Source organism: Mirounga leonina, unplaced genomic scaffold (genome assembly GCF_011800145.1).
Source record: "Mirounga leonina isolate KUSES-001 unplaced genomic scaffold, KU_Mleo_1.0 Mir_488, whole genome shotgun sequence".
NCBI lineage: Eukaryota > Metazoa > Chordata > Mammalia > Carnivora > Phocidae > Mirounga > Mirounga leonina.
In genome coordinates, this window is record NW_023270777.1 from 10,079,906 (window position 1) to 10,106,066 (window position 26,161).

Here is a 26,161-nt window from a genome sequence, read left to right on the forward strand (position 1 = left end):
CCTGGGTGGCTCAGTTGTTAAGCGCCTGCCTTCGGCTCGGGTCATGGTCCCGGGGTCCTGGGATCAAGTCCCCCATTGGGCTCCCTGCTACCATAATGTAGCATAATTATTTTCTCATCACACTGTTGACACATAAATAATACTTCAGATTTTTTGACACAGGGCCTTGGATAAATTTTCTTAATTTATACGACAGTACTATTTATTACCATTAACAAGGCTCTCCTCAGTACGTTTTCCTCCTATTTAGCTTATGTGGCAAATGACCTGCTGAAAGCGGTTGCCATTTTGTTTTTTGATATAGGCTAGAATGTTTTGTTGTTATTTAAGCACTTAAAAGGTCTAGGTGATGGGGCGCCTGGGTGGCTAGTTGGTTAAGCGACTGCCTTTGGCTCAGGTCATGATCCTGGAGTCCCGGGATCGAGTCCCACATCAGGCTCCCTGCTTAGCAGGGAGTCTGCTTCTCCCTCTGACCCTCCTCCCTCTCATGCTCTCTGTCTCTCATTGTCTCTCTCTCAAATAAATAAAATCTTAAAAAAAAATAAATAAATAAAAGGTCTAGGTGCTGACCTTAAAACATATTTTTACATTTTCGGTTGAAGTTTAATATATATACGGAAAACTCAATATATCATATGTAGCTTGAAGAATTTTCATAAACAGACTTGATCTGTGTAACATTCAGATCAAAAAACACAACATTACCAGTATGTCATAAACCCTCTTGTGCCCTCTTCTAGTCACTGTCCTCCCTGCCAGGATAGCTACTATCCTGACTTTTGATGGTATAGGTTAGTATTACCTATTCAGAATAGTTATATAATTGAAATCATTCTGTATATGCTCTTTTTTCTTTCTTTCTTTTTTTGGTACAGCTTTATTGAGATACAATTCACATACCATACAATTCCCCCATTTATGTTGTATAATTTAGTGGTTTTAGTATATTCATAGAGTTCCTTAACTGTCACCACAGCCAATTTAAAAAGTTTTTCACCTAAGAAAGAAACCCTGTGTCCTTTAACTAATTAACTAACCTGTGTCCAAATCTTCCAATTCTTCCAGCCCTAGGCTACTACCAATCTATTTTCTGTCTATAGATTTGCCTATTCTGGACATTTCATATAATTGGAACCATATGATGTGTGGTTTCGAGACAGGCTTTCACTTAGCATGCTATTTTCAAGGTTCATCCATGTGTAGCATGTATCAGAACTTTATTCCTTTTTTTGTTTGTTTTTGTTGTTGGTTTAAAAAATATATATTTATTTTAGAGAGAGAGACAGCATGAGCCAGGGGTGGGGCAGAGGGAGAGGGAGAAGCAGACTCCCTGCTGAGCAGGGAGCTTGACGCTAGGCCCGGTCCCAGGATCCTGAGATCATGACCTGAGCCAAAATCAAGAGTCTGACGCTCAGGGAGTACCTGGGTGGCTCAGTCGTTAAGCATCTGCCTTCGGCTTGGGTCATGATCCCAGGATCCAGGCATCAAGCCCCACCTCGAGCTCCTTCCTCCGCTGGAAGCCTGCTTCTTTCTCTCCCACTCCCCCTGCTTGTGTTCCCTCTCTCACTGTATCTAAAAAAAAAAAAAAAGAGTCCAACGCTCAACTGACTGAGTGACCCAGGCACCCCACAACTTTATTCTTTTTTATGGCCAAATAATATTCCATTGTACACACCACATTTTGTTAATCCATCAGTTGATGGACATTTGGGTTGTTTCTCTCTTTTGGTTATTATGAATAATGCTGCTGTACAAGTTTTTGTGTGGATATAGGTTTTCATTTCTCTTGTGTATATACCTAGAATTAGAATTATTAGCCAAAATGATAACTGTTTAACTCTGTCTTAGTTACCTTTGCTTGGGTAACAAGTTTTGAAATCAGGAAGGAAGGGAGAGTCTTCCAACTTAGTTCTTCTTTTTCAAGATTGTTTTGACTATTCGAGGTCCCTAGAGTTTTCAAATGCATTTAAGGATCAGTTTGTCAACTTCTATGAAGACTCCAGCCAGGATTCTGATAGGGAGTGCATTGGTTCCATAGATCAATTTGGGATGAATTGCCATCTTAACAATATTAAATATTCTGACCCATGAACATAGTTGATGCCTTTCATTTATTCAGATCTTCTTTAATTTCTTCCAATAACATTTTGTAGTTTTCAAGTATCAGTTATGTATTTCTTAAGTTTGTTCTAAGTATTTTATTCTTTTTTATACTATTATAAATGGAATTTTTTTCTTACGCTCATATTTTCATTGTAAACGTATAGAAATACAATTTTTTATAATTGTGGTAAAATTCACCTAACATAAAGTTAGCTGTGATAAGTGTCTAATTCAGTGACATTTAGTATATTCACAGTGTTGTGCAACCATTACCACTAACTGGTTCCAGACTTTTTCATCACCCCAAATGGAAACCTCGCAAATGGAACATTAAGCAGTCACTCCCCATGCCCACCTGTTTTCTTCTAAGAGTTTTAGGCCTTTGATCCATTTTGAGTTAGTTTTGCATGTTGTATGAGATAAGGGCCAACTTTATTTTTTGCATGTGGATATCTAGTTGTCCCAGGACCATTTATTGACAAAACTATTCTTTTACGTAAATTGAATGATCTTGGCATCTTTGTCAAAAATCATTTGCCCTTAGATACACCGGTTTATTTCTGGACACTCAGTTCTATGTTGATCTACGTGTATCTTATGCCAATACTACATTGTTTTGATTACTACAGCTTTGCAAGTTTTGAAATCAGGAACTGTGTGTCCTCCAACTTTGTGTTTTTCAATTTGTAAGATTATTTTGGCTACTCTGGGTCCCTTGCAATTCCATAAGAATTCTAGGATTGGGTTTACATTGAATCTGTAGATTCCTTTGGGATGTATTGCCATTTTAACAATATTAAGTCTTTTTCCAGCCTGAACATGGGATGTCATCCCATTATTTAAGCTGTCTTTAATTTCTTTCATCACTGTTTTGTAGGTTACAGTGTACAAGTCTTATATGTCCTGGCGTCATTTTTGTCCTGAATATTCTTTTTGATGTTATTATAAATAAAATTATTTTCTTAATTTCATTTTCTTATTCATTGGTAATGCATGGAAATAAACTTTTTGTGTTGATCTTGTACCTTGTAACTTTACTAAATTCTTTTGTTAACTCTAATAGTTTTCTTTTGGATACTTTTTTTTTTTTTTTTTAATTTATTTGAGAGAAAGAGAGTGAATGAGAGAGAGAGCACAAGCCAAGGGGAAGAGGCAGTGGGAGAAGCAGACTTCCCCGCTGAGCAGGGAGCCCGATGCAGGACCCAATCCCAGGACCCTGGGACCATGACCTGAGCCAAAGGCAGAAGCTTAACCAACTGAGCCACCCAGGCGCTCCTTTCTTACAGATTCTTTAGGATTTTCTATATATGAGATTGTGTCATCGGTTAATAGAAATAGTTTTCTTTCTACCTGTCTACATTGAATGTACCTTTTATTTCCTTGTCTTGCCTAATTGCCGTGGCTTAAACTTGCAGTACATTGTTGAATGGAAGTGATGAAAGTGGGCATCTTTGTTTTATTCCTGACCTCATGAGGAAAGTTTTCAGTTTTTCATCTTTTAATATAATGTTAGGTATGGGTTTTTCATAAATGCTTTTTATCAAGTTGAGGAAATTTCCCTCTATTTCTAATTTGTTGGATTTTTTTTTTTTTTTTTTTGGATCAGGAAAGGGTGTTGGATTTTGTCAAATGTTCTTTCTGTATTAATTGAGATGGTCATGTGGGTTTTGGTGTTTACTTTTTGATACGGTTGTACTACATTATTTGATTATTCATTTATTTGAGAGAGTGAGAGAGAGAGAGAGAGAGCACATGAGAGGGGGGAGGGTCAGAGGGAGAAGCAGACTCCCTGCCGAGCAGGGAGCCCGATGCAGGACTCGATCCCGGGACTCCAGGATCATGACCTGAGCCCAAGGCAGTCACTTAACCAACTGAGCCACCCAGGCGCCCCATTATCAGATGTTAAACCAACCTTGCATTTCTGGGATAAATCTCACTTGATCATGATATATATTTTTATATATTGCTAGACTTGTTTGCTGGTATTTTATTAGGATCTATACTCACAAGAGATTGACCTTTAGTTTTCTTTTCTTATGATGTCCAGTTTTGGTATCTGAGTTAACAGTGGCCTCAAAGAAGTGTTCTCTCTTCTTTATTTTGGTGCCTCTTTCTTCTTTTTTTTTTTTTTTTTTTAAGATTTTATTTATTTATTTGACAGAGAGACACAGCAACAGAGGGAACACAAGCAGGGGGAGTGGGAGAGGGAGAAGCAGGCTTCCTGCCGAGCAGGGAGCCCGACGTGGAACTCGATCCCAGGACCCTGGGATCATGACCTGAGCCGAAGGCAGATGCTTAACGACTGAGCCACCCAGGCGCCCCTACCTCTTTCTTTTTAATTATCTACCCTTCCTGGCACATAAAGAGAACCCCTCCCCCCCACCCCCCACTGTAGAGTGTGTTCTATAAGTGTCTATTCAGTTTTTATTTTATTAATTTAACCTATACCTTAGTCATGGATTTTTTTTTTTTTAAAGATTTTATTTGTTTATTAGAGAGAGAGAATGAGAAAGAGAGCACATGAGAGGGGGGAGGGTCAGAGGGAGAAGCAGACTCCCTGCCGAGCAGGGAGCCCAATGCGGAACTCGATCCCGGGACTCCAGGATCATGACCTGAGCCGAAGGCAGTCGCTTAACCAGCTGAGCCACCCAGGCGCCCCTTAGTCATGGATATTAAGGACGTTCCCATCTTTTGTTATTTTAAACAATGCTACAGTGAATAATAATCTTGTTTATTAGTCATTTTGTGGAACTGAGTCTGTCTGTAATTGAGTTTTTAGAGGTGGAATATCTGGGAAAACCCGTGGCTCTGGTATTTCATAGAAATACCAATTCTGATTTGCTTTTTTTGTGGGATGAGGAGTGGGAGATGACATGCTGGAGGGGAACTTACTACACTCATCTAGCTGGTCATTTTAGAAAGATTTCTTTAGCTTCTCCATTGTCGCATAGCCTCACTGAAAATCAAAAGTATTCATGTTTATTTGTAAAAGGTAGCTAAGCTATATATGTCTGGGTGGATGCGAATCTTGCACACTTGGGAATGTAATGCCTGTGAAGATAGCACATTTGTTGGAACTTAGATCATAAAGAAACAGATTTGGCATTAAATGCATATGTTATACATTGTAATACTGTGCTTTCTTCCCGTAGTTGTATATTGAGGTTACATTTCAGAATCGTTGCTGTTTAGCATCTCTATAATGATGGGGTTGAGTGAGAATTACATGTATTTCAAATACTGAAGATTTTGTAAAATCTGTCATAATCCAAACCTGGGACTGTTTGATTCCCGAATAACATACTGTTAATTTTACAATTTCTGTTGTAGTCCAGTATGAAAAAAGCCAGTGTTAAAATTCTGAAAAATTTTGATGAAGCGATAATTGTGGATGCTGCGAGTCTGGATCCAGAATCTTTGTATCAGCGGACATACGCAGGGTAAGTTTAACTAGTGTCTGGAATTTTTACAAGTCTACCGAATTTTGCATCTTTTATGTTTTTATTTAAAATTTAAAAATTGGGGACGCCTGGGTGGCTCAGTCGGTTGGGCATCTGTTTTCAGCTCAGGTTATGATCTCATGGTTCTGGGATCGAGTTCCACATCAGGCTCCCTGCTCAGTGGGGAGTCTGCTGCTCCCTCTCATTCTGCCGCTCCCCTGCTTGTGCTCTCTCTCTCTCAAATAAATAAGATTTAAAAAATAATAATAAAATTTAAAAATTGTTTCTAATCTATTACATACCCAGCACTTTTATATATAGTATACAGTAGACCACAGTTGAGAGTGGAGGCTCGGGAGCAACTTCCTCGGTTTTAATCTTGGCTCAGCCACTTACTGGCAAACTACTTAACTTCTCTGTCTCGGTGTTTTCATCTCCACTTCATTGGGTTGTTTAGGGGATTAAATGAGGTACATGAAAAGCATTCAAAACCATGCCGGGTATCTAGTAAACACTCCATAAATATCATTACCATCATCATTCCACCACACTAGACAAGGTTGATGAGTATCATATGTATGTGATATGTTTTAGGCTATATCTCTTCCCATATTTCATTTGGTTCATATGTTAGCTATTTCAAAGTCTCTCTTAAAATCAAAAATAAAAATAAAGTACAAAGATGCCAGCATCATTTATTACAGACTGTATAACTAATACTTGAAAATGGAATACAATTATTTCTTTGTATTTAAGGATTGGGTGTTTATTTTATCCTGTAACAAAAAGACATCAGTTCATAGCATATGCCACTTGCCAGCATTTACCACAGATCAAATCATAAAATCACTTCCTCTTTACTAAAGATGGCTTGATGAGCCCATAAACCTGTGTAAATTCTTAATTACCCTACCCCAACCGCAGTCCTGGCATCACCATGAAAAAGGGATTTCAACATGTTTAAATCAATTAGAAAAAAGTAACAGTGATACTTGGGAGACCAAGGAATCCTGGAAAGCACTCAGAAGTAAATAAAGGGCTGTTTGACTACATTGTCTTCAAAAAGCACACTACAGCTGAGTCAGTGTTGTAATCTTTAGCTCGTCTTTTAGGAAATGGTGGACAGTAAGCCTACATGATTTAATTACCAAAGATTATATTTATTAGGGAATGGTTGGTTCATTTACTTAAAACCTTACTTAAGACAGTCTGTCAGTTGCAAAATGTTTTACTTCTGTAAGTTTTTTGTGTGTGTAAAATAAATATATTTTAACAGATACTGTAGAAAATGGGTCAGAAATAGAGAAATAATGTTTAAAGATGGTTTTCAGTGTTTGTTTTAGCTTTATGGTTTTGGCATCTTCCTGAAATTTTTCTCAAGGCAGACAAATTTGTATCCATTGGTGTATTGCAACCACATGTGAAATGATGACTTACTAGGAACAATAGCCCTAAAATAAGACCCACTGTGCCCAGAATGAAATAATACATAGGCATCACAGAGTTTCTTTTTCTACTTAACTTTTAATTACAAATACATTAATCTCTTATAAAAATTAAATGGATAGATGAGGCTAATGTCCCCTTTGGTCACACACCAATGCTTATTCTCTCCCCTTCCTACTCAGGATAATCACTGTTATGTTACAGTATGTATTTTTGTTTGCTTATATTTGTGTAATTGATACCATACTTTATTCGGTATCTTGTGCTTTCATTCACAGTGAGTTTTGGAGATTTTTCTTTGTTAATCTATAAAGATTGACGTCATTTTGACTATGTTGTAGTATTCTATATATAATATTAATTATAGCTCATAACCGTGACCACTGTTTGGCCCTTTGGTATTGATGAGTATTTAAGTTGCTTGCAGTTTTTCACTGTTACATACAGAATAGCAAAAGACTTCCTTTTATTCACTTATACCAAGAAGCAGATTTTATTTTATTTTATTTTATTTATTTATTTTTTTAAAGATTTTATGTATTTGACAGAGAGAGACACAGCGAGAGAGGAAACACAAGCAGGGGGAGTGGGAGAGGGAGAAGCAGGCTTCCCGCGGAGCAGGGAGCCCAATGCGGGGCTCGATCCCAGGACACTGGGATCATGACCTGAGCCGAAGGCAGATGAAGAAGCAGATTTTAAATTTTAATAGGTCTTACCGATTTACCTTTAAAAGTATCTGTATATTTTGCATTCTTACCCCCCATTAATAAAGATACTAATTTTCCCCACATCTTTATTGACACTAAATAACCTCAGATGTTTGATTTTTTACCAATCTGGACTATACTGCTCATGAGATTAAGCTTCTTTTGGCATTTTGCTGGTTGTTCAGGTTTTTCTTTATGAATTGACTATTCGTCTCCTATTTATGTTTTTCTGTTGTATGATTTCTTAGTGACTTGTTGGAATTCTGTATGTTTTTTAATATTTATTATTGATGAGTAATATCTGTTAAATAAGATCTTTCACTGTGTTCTTTGCCTTTTAACTTTTTTATATTGTTATAGCTTTATAGCATGTTTAATTATTGTATATAATTATTCTAGCTTTATAGTACACATTTTGATTTGGGCAGGTTCCTACCTTTTTATCTCTTTTACAAAATTATCTTGGCTATTTTTATTTTATGCCTTTTCTCTTCTGTGTAAATTTTAGAATTGTGAGCTGCCTCTTCACCCATCATGTTTCATAAACCTTTTTGGGATTTTGAATGGAATTACATTGAATTAAAGATTATTTTGCTTCTTTGGGGATAGTTCTATTTGAAATAAGCCTTGCTTTGAATAACATGAGCTAGCTATACGTTGTATTTCTAGCTTCTAGATTTAGATGAGATGCTTAAGAATGGAATCTTTCTTTCCTTGTTTGCCGGGGGCGGGGGGTTCTTTCCTTAATTTAAAATTGGTTGTTAGAAATTATGTTCTTTTTGTACTTATTTAGGAAGATGACATTTGGAAGAGTAAGTGACTTGGGGCAATTCATCCGAGAATCTGAGCCTGAACCTGACGTAAAGAAATCAAAAGGTTTGTGGTGTTTTATACTCCATGTTAAGCCTTCAGTCACATTAGTCATTGACTTTAAGTGAAGGATCATTAAGGTTTAAACCGTTTATTTTATGAAGTAACTGCTTGTCTCTCACTTGTGTTTAAATCACAGCTGAGTCCAAGGGCTACATGTGGTTGTGTCTGTATACAGTCTTTCTGAACGAAAGTTCGTGAACTTGCTTAACCATTACAGAAGCACATCTTTATGAAAGAATGTTCGTCACCTTTCTATTAAAGATGATGAATACCCAGCCCAGGTTGGACTTAGCGTTTATCTTGAGACCCTTAGTTCATTAAATTTCCTCTAATTTGCTAAAAGTTATTATGAAATATTCGTGGAAAATATTAATAGGTTGAAATGCAAATCCTCTGTTTAATCAGCAGGAGAGTGCTCAGTCAACTGCAAGAGTTAAACATATACGTCTTTTTTGACAAGAACGTTATTTGTGACTGATCTCAACTTCCAAACAGTTGGTTACACAGGAAGATTTTGGAAACCAATGTGGATCCATTCACTTGGGATCTAGAAATTTTTCAGTATGATTGGATTGACAGTATTGTCTTGAGTAAAAGATACTAACTTTTGTAAGAAGAAAATACTCCAGGGGCACCTGGGTGGCTCAGTCAGTTAAGCATCTGCCTTTGGCTCAGGTCATGATCTCAGGGTCCTGGCATCAAGCCTCACGTTAGGTTCCCTGCTCAGCAGGGAGTCTGCTTCTCCCTCTTCTTCTGCCCCTCCCCCCCCTTGTCTGCATGCACTCTTGCTCTCTCTCAAATAAATGAAATCTTTAAAAAAATTTTTTAGAGAAAAAAATGTTCTGTTTTGGTAAGTGTGTTTAAAATTAAGAGCTATTGTTAATCTTCCTATTAAATTTAGTAGGACTGCATTCCTATTATGTGTATTTTTAAATTTTTTTTTTTTTTAAGTAAACTCTACATGGGCTCACACTCACGACCCCAGGATCAGGAGTTGCATGCTCCTCTACTGACTGAGCCAGCCAGGTGCCCCATATTATGTTTATTTTTTAATGCAACTATTGTTTGAGTAATGAATCACACCACTTTATGTTGATGAACAGTCTATTTTTGGGTCAGATATACATTGACAGAGTAAGCAAAAAATGCAAAAATTGTTGAAATAATTTAGACCAAAAAAGGGCCTGTTACCTACTTCACCTTATTAGTTTATTTAAGTAATTGATTTTATTTCCTGTTTTGTCAAAGAAGTCTGAAGTACATGGTCAGGAAAGTTTAAAGACTGAAAGAAGTCTACACAGTTCATTCAGTAAATAATTTTTTAGTGCCTCTGTGCACTCATATTCACTGGGTGGGTTAGAAGATACAGGTCCTGCCATTAAGAAACTTAGAGTCTAGTAGCGTCTTTTATTGGGTAAAACATGAATAGGAGGAAGAGGTTCCTGGTAGCCTTGGAGCAGAGGAAGTGCTGGACAAGCTCTGTGGGGGATTGGCCAGGAAGGGCTCCACATCGTCCTCAGCTGGCTCTGTGAGGACAGTGACATCTCCAGTATTAAGAGAATCTCTGAGCTCATTAATTTTTTAAAAAGCTGGTCTTATTCCTCTGACATCTCATGAAGAAGTGCTGCCTCTCTAGAGTATAGGTGTGGGTGCTTGCAGGTTTGTTTTTATTTTTTAGTATATATAGGAATTAAGATATGTAGTTAGTAGCTAAAGATATACAAGAAACTTGTTTCCCCAGACACTATCTCTGCTCATTCTGTTTATTCAATCTCTTCATAATATTCATTTATTCATTCACTCTAAAATATGAGTGCCTGCTCTATCCATCTACAGTTCTAAATTCTGAGAAGAAAATGAAATTTCTAGCCCTTGTGGAGCTCACATTATAGTGGAAGAGACATTAAACAGATAAATACTCTGGGTGTGTGTGTGTGTGTGTTTATATATAAAAATATAAGAATAGTAGGGAGTTCTTTTTTTTTTTTATGTTAATCACCATACATCACATCATTAGTTTTTGATGTAGTGTTCCGTGATTCATTGTTTGTGTATAACACCCAGTGCTCCATGCAGAACGTGCCCTCTTTAATACCCATCACCAGGCTAACCCATCCTCCCACCCCCCTCCCCTCCAGAACCCTCAGTTTGTTTTTCAGAGTCTGTAGTCTCTCATGCTTCATCTCCTGCTCCGATTCCCCCCCTTCATTCTTCCCCTCCTGCTATCTTCTTCTTTTTTTTTTTTTTTAAACATATAATGTATTATTTGTTTCAGAGGTACAGATCTGTGATTCAACAGTCTTGCACAATTCACAGCGCTCACCATAGCATATACCCTCCTCAATGTCTATCACCCAGCCGCCCCATCCCTCCCACCCCCCACCACTCCAGCAACCCTCAGTTTGTTTCCTGGGATTAAGAATTCCTCCTATCAGTGAGGTCATATGATACCTGTCTTTCTCTGATTGACTTACTTCGCTCAGTATAACACTCTCCAGTTCCATCCACATTGTTGCAAATGGCAAGATTTCATTCCTTTTGATGGCTGCATAATATTCCATTGTATATATATATACCACATCTTCTTTATCCATTCATCTGTCGATGGACATCTTGGCTCTTTCCACAGTTTGGCTATTGTGGACTTTGCTGCTATAAACATCGGGGTGCACGTACCAGAATAGTAGGGAGTTCTGTTTTAAGAGTGGTTGTCAGGGGCGCCTGGATGGCTCATTTGGTTGAGCGTCTGACATTTTTTTTTTTTTTTTTAAGATTTTTTTAATTTATTTGACAGCGAGAGAAGGAACACAAGCAGGGGGAGTGGGAGAGGGAGAACCAGGCTTCCCACGGAGCAGGGAGCCCGATGTGGGGCTCGATCCCAGGATCCCGGGATCATGCCCCAGGTCAGACCGGAGGCAGACGCCCAGCATCTGAGCCACCCGGCCACCCGGAGCGTCTGACTCTTGATTTTGACTCAGGTCATGATCTCAGGGTCGAGAGATCAAGCCCCACATCGGGCTCTGCGCCCAGTGTGGAGTCTCCTTGGGATTCTCTCTCTCCCTAAAATAAGTAAACATAAAGTCTTTAAAAGGAAAAAATAAAAGTGGTTGTCTGGAGGAGTGCCTGGGTGGCTCAGTCAGGCATCCAACTCTTGATCTCAGCTCAGGTCTCGATCTCAGGGTCGTGAGTTCAAGCCCCACGTCAGGCTCCACGCTGAACATGAAGCCTACTTAAAAAAAAAAAATGGGGGCGCCTGGGTGGCTCAGTTGGTTAAGCGACTGCCTTCGGCTCAGGTCATGATCCTGGGGTCCCGGGATCGAGTCCCGCATCGGGCTCCCTGCTCGGCAGGGGGTCTGCTTCTCCCTCTGACCCTCCCCCCTCTCATGTACTCGCTCTGTCTCATTCTCTCTCTCTCAAATAAATAAAAAATCTTTAAAAAAAAAAAAAAACGTTGTCAAGAAAGGTCTCACTAAGGAAGTTGCATTTTGAGTAGAGACCTGGGCAAAATGGGGGAGTAAGCCCTGGCAAGATCTGCAGGAAGGGGTTCTCGGCAGGAGGAACAAGAACAAGAAGCTTAAGAGTCCAGCGTGATCAGGCAGCAGCAAGACCAGTGTGGCTGAAGACAAGTGAGCAGAGGGATGAGTGGAGGAGGCGAGTAAGGTTGGGAGGGTTCTCACAGACCATGGTAGGATGTTGAAAGTGTTAGAAGTTGGAACAGGGGAGTACCAGGATGTGATTCATGTTTTAAAGGTGTGGCTTTGGCAGCTGTTTGGAAAACAGAATGTAGGGGTTAAGAGGAGAAGCAGGGAAACAACATTCTTGCCATGGTCTAAGGAAAGGATGATGATGGTGGTCGTGATTTAGGTCATGGAAGAATGGTCAGACTTGGGTTGGGTTTGAAGGTAGAGGCAACAGGATTATATATCTACCAGCAGGCTTATCCATCAAGTTACTTGCATTATTAATGTAATTGAGACATGCCTACATAAAGTAATTAATAGTAATTTCTGCAGTTTGAGTAATTGCAGCCATATATCCCAGTGCTTCCTTTAGCTGTCCAGACATGTCTTTAAGTCATGTATTTTTGTGGTACGTAAATGACCTAATACAGGAGCCAGCAGATTCGATTCATTACTCAGAAGGCCAGAGATGATGCTATATGCCAAGGATACAAATAAGAAGGTGTACTCTGAGTTTATTTGAATCTAGGTTAGTCCCTCTTCTGTGACCCTGACTTCACAAGCCTATCGTGCTAGTTATTCTGTAAAATGCCCAGTCTTCTGGATTTTCCTGGTTATACTATTCAGCTTATTCCTTTCTTACCTGTGTTTCTTGTAAACTGGGATTTGTACCTAAAATCGATTTGAGTTACACCTTTTGATTAGAATACATCATAGGTGATCTTGTATATGATATTTTTAGAAGAATATACATATATTTCCTGAAAGGATACACAAAGCTTGTAACATAGTTTAAGGCTGAGAAGAGGGAGACGCCTTCTACTTTTCATTATACCTTTTCCTCTACTTTTTGAATTTTCTTACCCTACATGCTTTACTGCTTAATTACCCAACTATCTTTTCTCCCATAGCTTTGGATCGCCTCTTTGCTGTGACCTATGAATGTTCCCTGCCTGCCTCTACAACCTTGCCTTGCACCACTCTCTGCTTCATGGACTAGGATCTAAGTAGAATCTCCTTTTTTTTTTTTTTTGAGGTCCCTTCTCTGTTAGGGCCTCTTCATTTGCTGTTCCCCCTGCCATGGCTTTCATGAGCTCTTTCTCATGGCAAGTATTCTGTTCAGAGGACTTCCCAGCCCACATGATCTCAACTCATCTGTACCACTAACATACTACTTCTTTATTTTCTTAGCACTGTCTGATATGATCTTACTCATTTATTTGCATACTTATTTATCATCTATTTCTCTTCCATGAGTATAATATCACCTCTCTGAGCAGGGATTTTGTCTATCTTACTTGGCACTGTATTCCCTGATTCTAAAATTATGCCTGCCACATGATAGGCATTAATTAACTATTTGTTGATTTAATTAATTAATCTAGAGGAATTTCTGCAGAGACCATCTAGGTAGTAAGATTATGGATCATATTTATTTAATTTAAGAAAAGTACTATTTTTTGAACTGACACAGACACTCCGTTTTCTTATCCAGATTATTATTCTGAGGATACTCACAGAACCCTATTCCCAAGCCTTCTCAGACCCCAAGTAAACGGAGATTTCTTAGCAACCTCTATGGACACTACCTCCTTATTCTGCAAAGGAAGCAGTTGAAGATCCGGGAAATTATAATTTGTTAGGGATCACAGAGCAGATTAATAGCAATCTCGGGGCTTTGGCTCAGAATACTGTTGTGACAATTCAGCTCTGCTTCTTCTCCTCCCTTGCTGAGGATAGCTGCAAGAATGTTCATCATTTACTAGCCTATAGTTTGAGTTTGGGTTTTGAAATACTGATAGAGCACAGAGGAAAAGGTTGAGTTTTGAGACTATATCTCAGAGGCTTCTGAGAGTATGAGAACTTCGCTTTCGGGGCAAGCAAAGTAATTTTAAAATTTACATTCAGGGGTGCCTGGGTGGCTCAGTTGGTTAAGCATCCAACTCTTGATTTCGGCTCAGGCCATGATCTCAGGGTCATGAGATCAAGCCCCGGGTCTGGCTCCATGCTCAGCTGGGAGTCTGCTAGAGATTCTCTCTCTCCCTCTCCCCCCTACCCCCTGCTCTTGTGCATGTGCACACATACTCTTGCTCTCTAAAATAAATCTTTTCAAAAAAAAAAAGTTGCATTCTAATCCTTTAGGAGAAAGTATAACAAGGAATTGTAAAAGATGTCGTGAGCATGTGTAGTGGCTAGTCTTAGTGCTTGGATACAGTGGTGGGAGATGAAATTGCACTTACGTTGTGAAAGCCCTGGCGTGTTGTAGTAAGAAGCCTGGGTTCCTGTCGTGTAAGTATCAGGGATTCCTTTTAGGTTTTATTTATTGACAGAGAGACAGCAAGAGAGGGAACACAGCAGGGGGAGTGGGAGAGGGAGAAGCAGGCCTCCTGCGGAGCAGGGAGCCCAATGAAGGGCTTGATCCCAGGACCCTGGGATCATGACCTGAGCCAAAGGCAGACGCTTAACGACTGAGCCACCCAGGCGCCCCAGGGATTCTTTTTCTTCTTCCTTTTTTTTTTTTTAAGATTATTTATTTATTTATTGAGACAGAACCTGCAAGTGAGAGCATGGGGGGGAGGGGCGGAGGCAGAGGCGGAGAGGGAGAAGCAGGCTTCCTGCTGAGCAGGGAGCCCCCATGCAGGGCTCCATCCCGGTACCCTGGGATCATGACCTGATCCGAAGGCAGATGCTTCACCTACTGAGCCACCCAGGCGCCCCTAGATTTTATTTTTAAATAATCTTTACACCCAACGTGGGGCTCAAGCTTACAGCCCAGAGATCAAGAATCACACACTCCACCCACTGAGCCAGCCAGGTGCCCCCCAGCATTAGCAGAGTACTAACTAGATGCATTTTTCTGGCAGTGGGTACAGGAATGAATTGGTATCAGAGAAACCAGTCAGGTAGTAGAATTAGCTAGTAATGTAGATTGAAGAAGAGGATTTGAAAGTAGGTAGTGCTAGCAGGAATTAGGTCAGATTTCTAAGACTTGGAAAGGGCAATTCAAGAGATTGCATTCAAGGTGGAATTTGGTGACAGATTTCATATAAAGAGTAAATGAAGAAGGTGGATTGAGTGGTTTTTTTTTTTTTAAAGATTTTATTTATTTATCAATCAGAGAGAGAGAGGCAGGCAGAGGGAGAAGCAGGCCGATGTGGCACTCGATCCCAGGACCCTGGAATCATGACCTGAGCCGAAGGCAGAGGCTTAACCGACTGAGCCACCCAGGTGTCCCGGTGGATTGAGTTTTTTAACATGGGTTCTCTGGGTGAAAATTTATGATGTGAATTTTTAATAAAGGATTAAATTAATTTCTGAGATATAGAGGATATAAGAAAAAAGAGTAGGTAGGAAACAGACGAGCTCAGTTTGGATCACATTAAGTTTGAGACACCTTAGGATAATTTGTAAGTATGAATTTAACACCCAAGGACAAGTTTTTTGATTATTTACATTTGGAAGGAAGTTAAAGTCACAGGAGGGGATGAGATACCCCAAAGAATATATGTTGAAGGAGAAAAGAAGGCTGGGGAATGGGGTCCTGGAGAAGTTCTCTATTAAAGGAGGAAGGAATGCACAGAAAGGAGTCAAACATGTAGGTATTAAAAAGAAAAGGAGAGAGAGTGTTAAGCAAGTAGGAGACTGTCAACAGTGTGACTCTTTGGGTGAGCCTGAAGAGGAAGCAGCAAGTGGGCAATTCAACAGCCATTTGCAACTTTAGGCGGAACATGTAATGTTGTGGCCCCTGTTGACTGCTTGGCCATAAAGTATAACTAGACCAGTATTCAGACTTTTAGCTAATACTGAAAATTAGGGAATGGATCCAGGTTTTGTACTTCTCATGAATGCTATTTTTACTTCTAATCCAGCCATTGAATTAATAAGGACCTTGCCTAAGAAATAATCTACCAACCATTTGATTTAAAGCAGAGTTAGGACAGGAGCCTATTTGTGTTAATGAAAGGATAAGCTGTGTATTTCCTTCATGGAAAAAGTGACTAGCCTATGTCCTGGTGATTCCTCAGCACCTGAGTACAGATGTGGATAGGTTTTTGCATATCTCCTAGGAGAGTGAGGTGTGCCATGGCTCAGACACACATGGCTATTTAAAACTGTGCTCTTACCCAGCTAATTTATACAGACCAGAGATTGAGCATTAACAGTGTAATCTCTACTGGAAGCCCCTTTGTATAGGAGCTGGTCTGAAAAGTTTGGATATATAGCAAATAGATTGATATCTCCTGATGTATTGCTAGATTCTTACCTAAGACCAAATGCTGGTCACAGTTTTCTTTTGCTCGCTTAATGTTTGCTGAAAATCTAACACTAGATGATAGAGGAGAATAAAAGAAAGAAAAGTCCAGAACTCTGAAACAGCTTTTCGGTCTTTTGAACCATGGTGTTTGCAAGTTAAATACTTGTTAATGGAGATAATCAGTTTTGATTAATGGTAATATTCCTTAATGTTTTAGATGAGATTGTACAAAAAAAGAATATCCATTTCTGAAGTAGCTTTTGAATGAGAGCACTTTTTAAATGTAAAATTGTGCAAGAAATCTACATTCAGTTTTGGTTTTGTTTACTAGGATTCATGTTCTCACAAGCTATGAAGAAATGGGTGCAAGGAAATACTGACGAGGTAAAGTCTACTTTTAGTGTAAAGAAATTCCTGTTTATAAGTGGCACCTTGTGTAAGTAAGGTTTCAAGTTTTCTCTTTCTTTAGTTCCCATGTTTAAGTGGTGTGGCACATTGCTCTTTTATCCAGGATGTAACAAGAAAGGGCAGGCCCTATTTAGCATCTAACAGTTGCCTCATGGGGCAGTGCAGGATCTTTAGTTCAGAACTCTGGCCACTGAAAAATATCCATGCCTTCAAGTTTTCATCAACCAGCAGGCATCAGTAGAAACAAAAAGCTCAAATGTTTCCTTCCTCACTGTCAGTTTTCAGAAGAGGCTTGGTTTTTGACTAGTTAGTTAAGTACATTGAGAGATGTGAGTGGAAAAAGAAAACTTTTTGTTTTGATCATCTAACATGAAAATAGTCATGATGTTGGGTACCCAGTAGCTGACCCTAGAAGACAGTGCATGAACAGCATGTTAATGTAGTGTAGCCAGAAGGTGGTCCAGGTCCGTTCATACATGGAATGTGCTTCTTATCCAAAGAAGTAGACATGATATGCATATATAGTTGTGTTAGAGCACTGATAATATAAGTCTTGATTTTTCTAATGAATAACCATTATCAACAGTTGAATTGGGGTTTTTTTTTGTTTTGTTTTAGGCCCAAGAAGAGCTAGCTTGGAAGATTGCTAAAATGATAGTCAGTGATGTTATGCAACAGGCACAATATGATCAACCTTTAGAGAAGTCTACAAAGGTAAGGATGACTTGTATTCTGATCTAGCTTGCATAAAACTGAGAAGAATTACATTCCAGATATATAAAAATTAAAAAGGACATAAGGGACATTCCTCTGCCTTTGAAGGATTAGCTGCTCTAGAAACTGACCTCTCATCATGAACAACTAAGTAACTAACAAACTAAATGAAACAACTATTTCCAGATAATGGGCAACAGGCAGTAGAAGTCTGTAATCCTTGAAAGAAGGGTAACATTGACACTATCCCTAGCTCACTGCCTAGAAGCAGTTTTCAAAGTGCAGGGAGGGGAGAGCCTAACAGAGTTCATAGTGTTGCTGAATTAAGGAGTCAGAAATCAAAGTTTGGATAGCCCAAGGTATCTAGAAGTCAGAGCAGGATACCAGAAAAGGAGCTTCACAGAAAGAAAGCTCTAGAGTTTATCTCCTTATGGAGGTCCCTTGAAGTCCTTGGCCAAATACTGATCTATACATGTATTGGGTGAAAATGCCCATGGGGAGGGAAAAAAGTACCAGAAATTAGTAGGCTGAGCAATTCCTGAAACATGGGGTTAGGAATAGGTCACATCCCTACTGACCAGTGTGGAATAGATCTTGTACAAAACATTGGGTAGTGTCCTCAGAAACATTATGCCTTACCACTGGAGCTAAATTAGCCCTAGAGTAAAGCACCTTAACCAAGCTTAAAAGCAACTTTTGGAAAGGATCAGACTGCTCTTTAAGTAACAACTGCATGTCAGAACAAAGGCCAACCCTCTTTAAAGGAACACAATGAAGTTCAGCACTCAACAGTATAAAAATAACAGTGTCTGCCATCCACTGTATTACTGGGTATGCAAGGAAGCAGAAAAACTTAACCCACAATCAGGAGAAAACGCCATCTATAGAAACCACACCCTAAAAAAAATACTGAATACAAAAGAACTCAAGAAAAGGGGGGAAAAGAGAAGAAGGAATCCTGTGGGACAAATGAAAGACAAATAGCCAGATAGTAGGTTTAAATGAAATCATATTAATTGCCACATTAAATATAAATGGTCTAAATAGTCTAGTTAAAAACAGATTGATTAGATACTTAATGGCAGAACCTCCTTAGTTGCTATCTGTAAGAAGCCCACTTTAAATATAAAGACATAGGCTAAAAGTAAAAGAATGGGAAAGATATACCATGCAGACATAATCAAAGTAATTTGGACTGCCTGTATTACAAGTCAGAGTTCACTTCAAAACAAGGAATATTACCAGGCAAAAAGGACATTTTATATGAAAGGTCAGTTCATCAAGAAGACATCAAGAATCCTAAATGTGTATGCATCCAATAACAGCTTGAAAACGCACAAAGCAAAAACTGATAGAACTATAAGGAAAATACACAAATCCATAATGACTGTTGAAGATTTCAACAGCCCTGTCTCAGTAATGGATTCAACAACAATGTCAACCAACTTGACCTAAGAGACATTTATAGAACAGTGCATTCAGCAGCAGCAGAGTACATATTCTTTTGGCCTACACATAGAACACTTACCAAGATATACCATATTCTGGGCCATAAAACAAGTTTCAATAAATTACAAGGATTGAGGGGCGCCTGGGTGGCTCAGTCATTGAGCGTCTGCCTTCGGCTCAGGTCATGGTCCCCGGGTCCTGGGATCGAGCCCCGCATCGGGCTCCCTGCTCTGCGGGGAGCCTGCTTCTCCCTCTCCCACTGCCCCTGCTTGTGTTCCCTCTCTCACTGTGTCTCTCTCTGTCAAATAAATAAAATCTTTAAAAAATTAAATAAATAAATAAATTTATAAGGATTGAAATCATACAGTCTGTTTTCTCACCACAAAGGAATTAAATAAGAAGTCAATTACAGAAGGATATGTGGAAAATCTCCCAAGTATTTGGAAATTAAACAGCATACTTCTTAGTCTTACATTGGTCAATGAAGAAATCAAAATGGAAGTTAGAAAATACTTTGGACTGAATTAAAATGAAAATACAACAGTATTTGTGGAATACTGCTAAAGCAGTCCTTAGAAGGAAATTTATAGCATTAAATGTTTATATTAAATAGACAAAAAGTTTTCAGTCGTCTATCTTAAACTAGGAAATGAGTAAATTAAATTCAAAGAAAGAAGGAAATATTAAAGATAAAATTCAATATCTGGAGTACTTGGGGCTTATTCAGTTAAGCATCCGACTCTTGATCTCAGGGTCATGAGTTCAAGCCCTATGTTGGGCTTTTAAAAAAAGTGTGAATATCAATTACATAGATAATAGAGAAAAGTCAAAATCTGGCTCTTTAAAAAGACCAATTAAATTGATAAACCTCTAACAAAACTAACTGGGGGCGGGGGGAGGCAGGGGAAAAGAGATCAGATGAATTACCAATACCGGGATTGAAAGAGGGGACATCACTACAGATCCTCTCTTCAAGCCAGACATTCCCAGTTTCCTCAGCAGTTTTTTTTTTTTTTTTAAGATTTTTATTTATTTATTTGACAGAGAGAGACACAGCAAGAGAGGAAACATAAGCAGGGGGAGTGGGAGAGGGAGAAGCAGGCTCCCCGCGGAGCAGGGAGCCCGATGCAGCGCTCGATCCCAGGACCCTGGGACCATGACCTGAGCCAAAGGCAGACACTTAATGACTGAGCCACCCAGGCGCCCCCTCAGCAGTTTTAACTTTCTCTAACTCATGTTCCTTATGAAGGCATTAAACTACTCTTATTTACATTAGCAAAAATTGGGAATCAGAATTAAATATGTTCAGATGACATCCCACATAACCCACAGTAGTTCAGAGGGCTTGCATTTAGATTGAGGCCCAGCATCCCCCTTTCTTTGCCAACTGTTATTCTGAGAACTGTCATTACCAGAACTTGGTTTAATTTTGAACTTAACACTGAGCTGATTCACACCAAAGTTCTGTTCACTTGTGCAGATTCTATCCTCTTTTCTGTGTAAGGGTGATAATTTTTATCTATAATTATCTTCACTGGCTCAGGCAAACCTAAAATGGCAAAGAGCAAGATAAAGGTGTATGAGTTTGTGATTCCCCATTATCTTTGAGGAGCAAATGTTTAACGATACAAAAATGTCCCTTTAGGCACCATTTTAGAAAGCAAATATTTAAAATTAAGGCTTGGGCACCTGGGTGGCTCAGATGGTTAAGCGTCTGCCTTCGACCCAAGTCATGATCTCCAGGTCCTGGGATCGAGCCCCGTATCGGGCTCCCTGCTCAGCAGGGAGTCTGCTTCTCCCTCTCCCTCTGCCTCTCCCCACTGCTCCTACTCTCTCTCTTTCTCTCTGTATCTCTCTGTCTCAAATGAATAAATAAAAAATTCTTAAAAAAAAAATTAAAACAATAAAATTAAGGCTTTTCATTGTTCAGATTTTATTACCATGTGCTTTTTATTTTTAGGATATACAGATATATTTTGCTGTATTTTGTTTTTTAAGCTTGCTAGCCCTTCTCTTTGGCTGGCTAAGATCTCTGTCCTGCCCATCCTCAGGGATCCGCTGCATATTGGTATGGAAAAAGTGCTAGGCTAAACAGAACTTGTTCATCCCACTTTATTTAATGCACATATGTGACCTTTCGCAAGTTACTTTCCTTTTCCAAGTCTTATTTCCTCATCAGTAGATCGGAGAAATTGGACAGGATAGTCTCATAAGATCCCCTTCTGATTCTCATTCCATGATTATATATGAACGTAAGACATCCTATTTCCATGAAAGAATACCCAGCCTGTCTAGCCCATGTTGAAGCCTCTCTGCTTTGAATGTCCTACTTTACGCTTGTCTATAAAATGTACTTGGGCATTTAACATAAACTACCTCACAGCATTTCTGAATTGTTTCATGTGTATAGGTCCCAAGGACCTTGTTTCCTGGGATGTTTGTTTCCTCCCCAGTGCTGTGAATAAAGGGGTCTCCGCCTCAGGAACCTGGTGTGAGGTGGCTAGAAATCCGAGTTCTTTTTTTCTTTCTAAAGGTATTGGAGTATTTTGTATTATGGCTCTCCTGATTTAATGAATCCCCTGTGGATTGTCATTTAAGTTGTTTTGGGTTTTTCCCTGTTACAAACAATACTTGAATGAATGTGTGCGTGTATAATTCTATGCTCCATGGTTAATTCCTAGAAACAGAATTATTCTATCAAAGAGTAGCTATTTTGTTCTAATATCTGTTGCCAAAAGGGAAAGATAAAAGCAGATCTGGGTGCCAGTCGTCATTGCGTAACCTTAGGGTGAGTTGGTTGGCCTTTTTAAGCTTCTGTTCATTCATATGTAAATGAAGATAATTCTAGCGTTTTACCTCATTATTGTAGTCAGATCCTGGCTGTCATAAGTGCTGGTATGTAGTAAACACTAAGTGTTGGTTCCCTTCTTAATCTGTAATGATAATATGTCACTGGTTATAAAAATGTGCCTTACCTTTTTCTTTTTCTTTTTCTTTTTTTCAGCTATGACTCAAGACCTGAGATAAAGGAAATCTGCTTTTGAAAAATAAGAGAACTTTTTTCCTTTGGTTGGATTCTTCAACACAGCCAATGAAAACAAAGCACTGTATTTCTTTTCACTGATATATCACTGTTGTTCCCAAGAAAGAATGGCAGACAATCCTAGACTTCCATCATAAGCAGAGTGACATGTAGACATATTTGCTGCACATGATGTTCACACAGTGAAAGTCATAAAGAGACAAAGTGGTATTGTTTACATTACTAGAAAATTAATAGCTTTCCAATGGCAATAACCCATTTTGAAAGAGTTTTAGTCCACTGGAATAGACAGGGACCACATACTGTGGGAGGTAGGTGAGCGTAGAGCTGATATTTGATGCACATTCTGTAGCAGTGGCCCAGCCCTACAAGTATCCTAAAGCAGGTACCAGAAGTGCTTTGCTTTGGCCTCCTAAACACACAGGTGAGTCAGCCCCTCCGAGAGCCAGGCAGCTCAGAGCGGCGGTACGGTGCTAGTGGGTTGTTCTCCTTCAGCAGAACGGGGCGAGGGCTCCCTGGCAGTCTTCCTTCACAGAGGCATTAATGTGGAAGGAAGCTAGCCGACAGGTCAAGTCTCTGTGACATTGTCCTTCCCTTTGGTGACAGTATGCAATTTTCACATTTTAATTGCTCCTGAGATGCAATATACTGAAAACCAGTCTCCCCTGCTTAACAAAAAGATGAGTCTCCTTTATATTGAGCGTGAAGACTTGCCCTTCTGGAATACTCTGCTCCAAGTTACTTAACTTTTCCTTCAGAGTACATGTGGAAAAGAAGGAAGAGTAACAATCACTCCAGTTTCCCCCTGTGATATCTTGGACAAATGTTTATACCTAGATTGTATGGTTTTTGTTTTGTTTTTTCTTTTTTTTCTTTTTTTTTTTTTTTTTTTAAGATTGGCAAGCAAGCGTTGGGGTGGGAGGAGGCAGGAAAAACACTCAACCTTGACCGCCTCTCCTTTCTTTGCTATGAGCTGGGAAGTGTGCAGCTGGTGGCCTTTTTGCATTCTGTCTTCAGGAGAGTAGGAGACTCCCTCACTGCACTCCCACTCGGTCAGCTAGTGGGCGCGGGCCTCGCTGCCATGAGCAGGGCCACCCCGCCGGCAAGCACAGTCCACCGGCCAGGCGAGGCCGATGCTTCTTCACTGCACGTGACTGAGGGGGAAGAACGTTCTCTTAGGTGTTACTGCTTTTGCTCAGACTTTGCAAAAAAAAAAAAAAAGAGAAGATCTATATATATATATATATATAAATATATAATTATTAATCACCTCTGTCCTTGAGAAAGTCTTGAATGAATAGAGAATTTATTTCATTGCAATATGTGATTGTATAGAGGCTCACTGTTTCATCAACAGAAGAAGCAAAAAGGCTGTGTATAAGTTTTTGGTACTATGTACCACCTCTGTTATTCTTCTAAAGCGAAGTATTCATGTACTTAAACCATATTCTATTTAATTGTGTTTGATTTTAAAAATATATATATATGAGAATTATATTTAAAATTGTGTCAACTTTCTGCTTTCAGGGCACTTACAGTCCTCTACTGAAATGTGTTGATTCTTCCATATATGTTCATTTGCTTTACAAAAACCCAGACATGAGCCACTCCTGGACTTAGCCTTGTGTTTGGAGTGTATGGCATAGACCTGAGGTTTTATGAGGTGTATTTGCTGTGATTGATGCATTTTGTTCTTTTAACAAAATATTTCCATCCTTTCACTTTGCTTCAACCTTTAAGTAACAGAAAAGCAATATAAAGGTCATAGAATAAAATGTGGTTTTGGGTGACTCTTGCTGCCTGAGCATGTTTTGCAATAACAATTTCTGTAAGACTCTAGGCTGTTTAAACTCGTGCTTTCAGTTAATACGTAGTAATTTCTTTGTATACGTTTTGTGCTTCTGAGCTAGATATGTCCGTAGTCGTAAGGTTCTTATAAAGAGAAGAATAGCAAGTTGGAGACTTGGTTACTTTCTTCTGCCCCACCTGCTGTGGGACACAGAAGCAGATTGTGGCCTGCAGTTATTAGCCGAATTTAATATTTGATCAGAAGTATGATCCTTCTACTTACATTAAAATTGGAATTGGATTCAGCCTGACTTTGAGCACCACTGAGTTCCAGGCTCTATGCAGTGCGCCCACAAAATATGAGGCCTCGGCAGGATTTTCATAGGCTCGAGGAATCCGTTGAGCATCCGTTTTTACCATGTTGCTGATCTCAACGCAAACTGTTGGAAAAGATGTTAGTGCAAAAGGGGTACCGTTTGTAACTTGCCATGTCTTCACTCCTGTAAGATTTGAGGAAAGTAAAAAGCAAATGTCAGCCAAGTCCAGCGAAGAGCAATAAAACAGGGAGCAACTTTTTGTAACTTTTTCAACTTGGGTTTTTCAGTATTTGGTAGAGCTTTATGTAAGGTAAGTAATGCACATTTCTGGAGCTGTGATAAGTTCGGTAGGAATTTGGAGGGAAAGTCACTCTGAATTGTAGACAATTACAGATGACTTTGTTTTAAGTACTCGTAACTAAGCACCTGCTGAAGCAGCTGACCTCTCTCTCTCTGCTGATACTGTTTGGGGGTACCTGCCTGACTCACACTGACCCTGCCCTCATTCCTACAAAATCAGTCTGAAGTGACTTTTTATGACATGCAACCAAAAGGACCTTGACGAAAGTACTACCAGACTGTTCTAATTAACTCATGATCATGCATCCTTAGCATGTTTGCAAAATACCCCTACATTCGGGAGAATTTTTCTTTAGCAAACCTTTGGTCATCTTGTAAATTCTCTCAAAATGGAATCCTCAACTAATGGAGCTAAAAGACACTCCCTCATTTTTATAGTGAGGAGTTACTCAGGCCCAGGAAAAGGGTAGGTCTTTAGCCTGCTGTGGGGATAGTCATCGTTAGAACTCAGGCCTTCTGGACCAGGGCCTTTTCATGCTTCCCAACATCCTTCCAAAGGATAAACACCATCCCCGCTTTTAGCAACTATAATAAACCCAGAAATAGAGGGCATTTCTATCAATGAGTAACTGATAATCTTCAAATGATGGAGGGCAGTGATTACTACAAAATAGGTACCTGCTGACCACTTCTGTGGACTAGGCAAGACTTCTGTCCTTTGGCTGGAACCGTAAGTGGGAATAAATCTCAGCGAAACCCTCAAGGTTCCGAACTTAGGAGACCCACACTAATAATTACCTCATGAGGCCCCTCATAGATAAGCATTGTGGGCACTTAATAGGCCTCTCTGCTTAGGCAGGGTTGGGAATGGCTGGGAGTAAGAAGTATGGTATCCTGTGCGTTTGGGACAGGTGGAAATGGCCATGGTGTAGCGAGTGTTGGAGGAATCCATATGAGCAAAAGCCAGACCTTCATGCTTAGGGAGGAGGAAGTTCATCTGCTTGCCTGTCACACAGGGTAGTGAGTATTTCTGCCTTAGTAACTTAATGCGACCAAATTATTTCCTCCGTATGTTCCCCTCAAACCGCCTGCTCTGGGACAATGAGGGTGTCCGAATTCACCTGGAATAATTAAGCCCCTTGCCCAAGGGTGGTAGTGCCCCCACCCCCCCACCCCCTCACCCCCAGGCACCGCCGAGACGCCTACACCACTGCTCCTTGGTTGTAACCTGTGTTCGTGAGCACAGGCCGGGGCAGCTGGGCCCTCTGGGCCTGTGGTGGGCACGCAAGGTGCCTAGAAAAAGTGGGCTTAAGTTCAGCTCAGAGAAAGCTGGGAATTGCCAAGGAGCAGATAGGATTGTGGTGACCGGCATCTCCCCTGACTTCAGGTATCTTGAGTCCCCCATCTTGAATGTGTCTTCAGGCTCACCCCCTAGATGATCCCCGGCTGGCCTCTGCCTAGTCACAGTAAGAGTCCTGCCCACCATGCAACTCGTGGAAAGGCCCTAGCCAAACAGCACCATGGGCCTCCACACTGCGTAGCTCTGGTGCTCCCCAGAACCCAGTGCGCTCCACCCACACCTTCGGTTCCCTCCTCTTAACAGAGAGCAACCTTTTGTTCCTTCTAATGACAGAGCCA

At 39.9% G+C, this 26,161-nt stretch overlaps 1 protein-coding gene across 5 annotated transcripts in view; it reads left to right on the forward strand.

The window, feature by feature from the left end:
• AKAP10 (A-kinase anchoring protein 10) overlaps positions 1-23,908 on the forward strand; it is a 94,048-nt gene extending 70,140 nt beyond the window's left edge. For all 5 annotated transcript variants that reach the window (XM_034989689.1, XM_034989688.1, XM_034989690.1 and 2 more), the window contains 5 exons: positions 5,434-5,543; positions 8,490-8,572; positions 16,836-16,888; positions 17,531-17,626; positions 22,080-23,908. In XM_034989689.1, the coding sequence (XP_034845580.1) occupies positions 5,434-5,543; positions 8,490-8,572; positions 16,836-16,888; positions 17,531-17,626; positions 22,080-22,085 (348 nt within the window). In that variant the 3' untranslated portion in view covers positions 22,086-23,908. The remainder of the gene's footprint in view (positions 1-5,433; positions 5,544-8,489; positions 8,573-16,835; positions 16,889-17,530; positions 17,627-22,079) is intronic.
• The last annotated feature ends 2,253 nt before the right edge of the window (positions 23,909-26,161 follow it).